General features: G+C 34.0%; 1 protein-coding gene across 1 annotated transcript in view; it reads left to right on the top strand.

Moving 5' to 3' along the window:
* The window catches only part of LOC110020179 (condensin-2 complex subunit D3), a 21,448-nt gene that overhangs the window by 10,376 nt on the left and 5,258 nt on the right, over positions 1-5,814 (top strand). Inside the window, exons 3-4 of the mRNA XM_020718185.1 lie at positions 3,540-4,031; positions 4,113-4,204. Coding sequence (XP_020573844.1) covers positions 3,540-4,031; positions 4,113-4,204 — 584 coding nt within the window. The remainder of the gene's footprint in view (positions 1-3,539; positions 4,032-4,112; positions 4,205-5,814) is intronic.

Here is a 5,814-nt window from a genome sequence, read left to right as displayed (position 1 = left end):
TTAACTTGACCAAAACCGAAACCCAATGCTCCGGGATTTGAGTTTGTCCTACATTCAAATCCTCCTGACAATTGGGGACATTCCAATATCACATATAAATTTCCTATTCTTGGTCCTTTATATGTGATATTGTATTTCATTTTATTTGTTTGTCTTTTTGTCCTATGATTTACCTATTTCTGTTAAGTCTTTTTCAGGTCATATTTTTCTCTTTTACACAGCGCATAATAGCTAAATTTAAAGGAGCAATGAACCTCTCAGATGTACAAGTTTAATTTACATTACAACATTTTATTTTAAAGCATGTTATATTGTTTTCGTAGCCTGTTATACTGCTTCCCTAGCACGTTATGCTCTTCTTTCAGCATCTTCTTTCAGCATGTTATATTAGCATGTTATATTGTCTTTTTTCTTTACTATACAGTGCATTGTTACTTTTCTTTAACACTGCATGCGTAGTTACTTTGATACACAATGCTTTAGTTTAGGATAACCTAGTGGTTAGGAGCATGTTCAAAACTAAAACTAAACCAGGAGATGCTACTACGAGGAGTTTGGAGCAAACATCGTGGGCAGCGCGACGAGGAATAATTTCTAAGCGGATCTGCAGTAACGAAACATCTTCACATCACATGAACACATTCACATCACTTATTATTATCTTTAGTTTAAATAACAATCTATAGGATCACTCTTTAGGCATTTTGTACAATTTCGTTGTACAATTACAAGTCCTAACGCTTTAGGATTCCGAGGTTACCGTGTGGTACGGTGTAAATCCTCTCATCTTTTTAGGCTATTTGCACAGTTCGATATTGTGTAAACATAAGTCCTAAATCTTAAATAATTTGCAAGATTGAAATATCAAATAATCATCACTTCAAAGACATAAAGTCGAATATTAGTATAGTTGGGAGTTCACTGGGGTTTTTCCCAGATCTGTGACGTCCCCTACTCTTCTTTCCCTTGGATTTCTTAAATAATTGTTCTTATTTTGAGGCATTCCTATTTGATTTTCCCATGTCCAATCGTGAAAACCTAAACTTTGAAATCTTGAAAGCAAAACCACCTGATCTTAATCGAGAGTTTTCTTAAATGACTTCCAGTTATTTAATATATAATTAACTATAGGGGCATGCCTCTATAGGGAACCAGAAACCCAGATAAAATAAACCTTATCTAATCCTCGTATTAGGTAGGGGAACTTGTTGGCAAATAAGACAAATTCGCAGACCGAACGAATGTCACAAATTCTTTAGTTTAAGTGATTGAATCCTTATTACAAGTGATATATTTATTCTTCGGGATAAGTGTATTACTCGTAGTATTGTATTAAACGTAGTATTGTATTAGTATTAAATCATCTGAACTATTTAAAATGTGAGACTCGTTTGGTCTCACTTATTTTAAAAATTAAAATGCTACTTTCAAAAATCAAAAGAAGTTATATTCATATTTAAATTATTTTTTTTTTTAAATCACAAAATCATTTACTTTTTTTTAAATCACGAAGTTTTTAAAAAAATATAAAACGGCCGACAATTCACCACTTGATGACACAGATTATCATTGATCGTGCCCTCATTAATATGAAACCTATAATGAATCATGTTGCAGCCATGACTATTTTATTCATTCCAATCATTTTCATTCTCATAGTTATCATAAATCATCTACCAAACTTAAAATTGATAGTTCATATGATAACACCTAATATTCTAATGATGATTGAGTGTATTGTAAAAAAAATTAAATATTTTTATAAGTGCTACTGTCATTTGTATGGATCATATGATAATTAATACATGCTTGCCACATCAAGCATCATCCAAAATCATCTAATCCTCTTGATAAAACCCAAATAAAACACCATCTATTGAATTTCAAATTCAGAAATTTATGACAACGCCAAAATTTAAAAATGTTATTTCAACTCTAGAAGATTTAGTACTTGGGTTGTTTTTTGTTCAACTCAAATTAAATCCTTGGAAAATCTACTAGAATGTTGTGCTAATTGGCCCATTCCATTTGAGGACGCCTCTTGTAATGATTAGCAGGTGATCTTGATAATGATAATGATGATGATGATGATTTAAAAGCAATGGAGCTTTGTATAGCTGAACCTGAAATTGTGCCTAAGACTATGAATAGTATTGAAGTAACCTGTGATGCTGTGCTCCTTTTATTATGTCATATGATCTTATGTAACTCATATTTATGAGACGGGGATATCTTTTACTATATAAAGTAATTAATATTTATATTTGTACAAGGGAGAAAATTGGAAATTTATTCCATCATTGAAATATTTGGAGATAACCATGCCTAGAAAATGTGGTCAACATCTTCAAAAATTAGAGTTCTCTTCATGGAAAAAAACTATTATAGTACTCTTCATCTAAAAAATGGCAATGCAGAAGAAAAAGGAGATCCACCGAGAATTGGGGAGGACTCATAGCCCCAATCATTTGTTGGAGCGATCAAAGTTAAAAGGGGAAGTTCTGACCAATAGGGCTTCATAACAATAAATATGCTTGCATGAATTTATTCATGCATAGTAAACTAATATGTGAATAAGGACGAGCTTAACGATGATAGAGTTTAGAGGAGGATAAAGAGGAATTTAAATTGCTCCTATTCATTTTAATCTAAATGTGAAAATCAAGCGACCGGCTATCACTTTGAAATAAGGGGGATTATATCTAATTTACTAGATTTATAAATTATTGTGTTTAGTTTTCATATTTCAATGTATTTTTTTTCATTCCAAATATCAGTTGTCAAGTATTATATTTTTCATACCTAGATTTTTAAATAATTTCAGTAGCCACTACATTTTTTCTCGTAATTATATTGTAGCGCTTGATAGTTTATTATGCTTTTTTGAACAAAACATAGCAACCAAGGATAACTGTGGCCATTACCTTCCCTCCTTATGCCTCTCATTCTTCTTCACGTGCTTGGCCAAGCTTGTATATGCCTCTCATTCTTTTGCACGTGCTTGGCCAAGTGTGTATGCTTGCGCACACATGTGAATTTGTCATAGGGCGGAGAAATTTTAGCGTTTTAAATAGGATTCTTTAACCCAAACTAACAATTTTTAAATTTTTCTCGAGTACTTAATTGCTCTTGCCAGCTCTCAAAAATGGTGGGTCAATGGTTTTCAAGTTTTAATTAGAAAAAAGAAGTGATTGACTCTATCTGCTATTTCAAATTACCCATATTGGGAAGTTCCTTATATCAATCTTGTTTGGCATTGGGTGAACATTTAGGAATGAAGTCTTTGCGCTTTCATTTTTATCTTGAAGGTTAAGGTGCATTCCATGTAGAAACATTTTTTTTTTTTGCTTACGAAGGATTGCAAGGTCATTTTTATAATATCAACTAAATGCTGTTCTTCTATATTTAGTGTTTTCCATTTAATTCTTATTTTTGGACAACTTGGAAAATATTTGGGAGTAAGAACTAAATTTGGCCAATTCCATTAGTTTAGCTTCAATTATTCCTTCTATTTTTTGTCTCATTTCACAATCTTATAGGTTGATGCTCATGTGAAAGCTCTCAGAACTTTGTGCAAGCAAAAGGCCTTATCTCCCAAAGAAGGAGATGAACTGATTGGAAAATGGGTGCATCAGTTGCTCTCCGGGGCTCAGAACATTCTTGAAAGCTACATGTCTAAGCTCTCTGAAACTGTGAAGACTGATAGTTTTTTCACTCCACAAAGGGATCGAAGGAAACGAAAGGATGAGTCAGCTTCATCAAAGTTGTTGTCACAAGCCATAACGGCTGCTTTCACCATTGGGTCATTGGTTTTGATTTACCCATCGGCTGATCTGCATGGTATTGTCCCTCTGTTACATACAATGATAACATCTGGAAAGTCTGTGGCTGAGACTACAAAACTAGTGGGCGTTACTGTCTCTGTGAAAGAAAGGGCACCATCTCTGTATATTCAATCATGGGTGGCCATGGGGAAAATTTGCCTTGTCGATGATAAACTGGCAACACTTTACATCCCACTATTCGTACAGGTATGGTTTTTGCAGCTGTGAGAAATTAATAGTTTGGTTTCTTGTTACATAGATTACAGAGTTTTTTTATTGGTTTCTTAGGAACTAGAGAAGAGTGATTGCGCCGCTGTTCGCAACAATATCTTGGTTGTGATGGCTGATTTTTGTGTTCGGCACACAGCATTAGTTGACTGGTATCTCATGTACTTTTGCAATTTGCATGATTCTCTTGCATCTACATCTTTATGCTTTTTACATTAGTATCTTTAATCACTGGCGGTTCTTAGGACTTGAATTAATAGGTGAAAAGCAGGATATAGCTGAAATTGAGATTAGTATGATAAATGCTCCCTGTTGTAGGTTGACAACTTTGGGGTTGTTTTTCATGTTGATATAGTTGCTTATTTTAGACGAAGGGTTAATTTAGAGCAGTTAACAACTTTTTCATAGATGGTTGTACTGACCTTTTTTTTAAGTTTTAGGTATTATAAATATTTTCTTTTGGAAAAAGTTGCTTGACAACTTCTTTAAAACTATCACATTCTAGCAAATTGGTTGTTAAAAGGCGCTTTCAAATATAAAATTTCTGAAAAAACATCAAGAGAACATCATCCAAATAAAAGTGTGGCACGGTTTAATATGGTAATAGATTCAAATTTTTATAACTAAAATCACATGGAGATTGTCGATTGCCAAACCCTTCATATTTGATCTACAAATTACCCAAGTGAATGTGATTAAAATAGATCAAGTAAACACATCATCCTAACGAATTGGTTGAGAACATGAAATCGTTGCTCATTTCACCAAATAAATTATACCAATGCATTTAGAACGCAAATCTAGTTTATAAATGCCTCCCTGTGTCACTCAACTTGTAGCTTTAGGAAACAATTTATCTATAAGAGAGTGAGTGTGTTGTGAAAGATAAAACACCTTGACAACACAGGCCGTGATGAATAAATTTAAAATCCTATTTATACTCATAAGAGGAAGTTCATGGATAAACAATTATAAATAAAAGTTATTAGCATAAGCAAAAGGGAAATAATTAAAACTTACTTGTACGTCGTAAAATATGACTAGAAGTTATTTATGTATTTATTTCATTCCAGTTTATATATCTATAGCTTATTTTATCAGACATTTTGAAGCCATGATGATAAATGTTAACCCATATAAATTTAAAGATTTCCTATAAAGTTGTCCCTGAGCCTATCATTGGACTTACTAATGTTTAAAAGGATTCTACCAACCTATATGCTACTGTGTACAAGCATGTAATTCGAAAATTTATTCATCAGGCTGGAGAGAGTGGACTTGGACGTGGCACTTGGGAACAGAGGGAGTGCGAGTAAGGTAGCAGCAACAGGGAGTGGACCTGGATTTGGCGATTGGGAGCAGAGGAAGTGCAATGTAATGGCAACACAGAGGAGGGGTTGGTGGTTTGAAATAGGGAAGAGGATTGACGAGGAGAGTTGGGGAAGATAAGTATCTCTACGGGATCGAGTTATAGCCAGAGCACCCTTTGAACCTTTGGAGAAGATCACCACATCTGACGAGTTGCAGCCAGAGCACCCCTCGCTTTTGGATACAACCTTAGAAGGGAAAACAACTGTTGATGGTAGCCTGGACAAAATTCTGAAATCAGAAAGAGAAAAACTACATCTTACGACAACAAACACCCATATTTATAATAAATATATAGATGAGAAAATAGAAAAGGAAATGGGGAATAATTCACGCCCAATCAAAGAGGGAGGGGGTCGGTCTAGCCTCCTATGGAACCGAGAGCCTTCTTTTG

This window comes from Phalaenopsis equestris, unplaced genomic scaffold, assembly GCF_001263595.1.
Source record: "Phalaenopsis equestris unplaced genomic scaffold, ASM126359v1 Scaffold000094, whole genome shotgun sequence".
Taxonomy (NCBI): Eukaryota; Viridiplantae; Streptophyta; class Magnoliopsida; order Asparagales; family Orchidaceae; genus Phalaenopsis; species Phalaenopsis equestris.
Note: the sequence above shows the minus strand (reverse complement) of the source record. Positions and strands in the feature narration are given on the sequence as shown.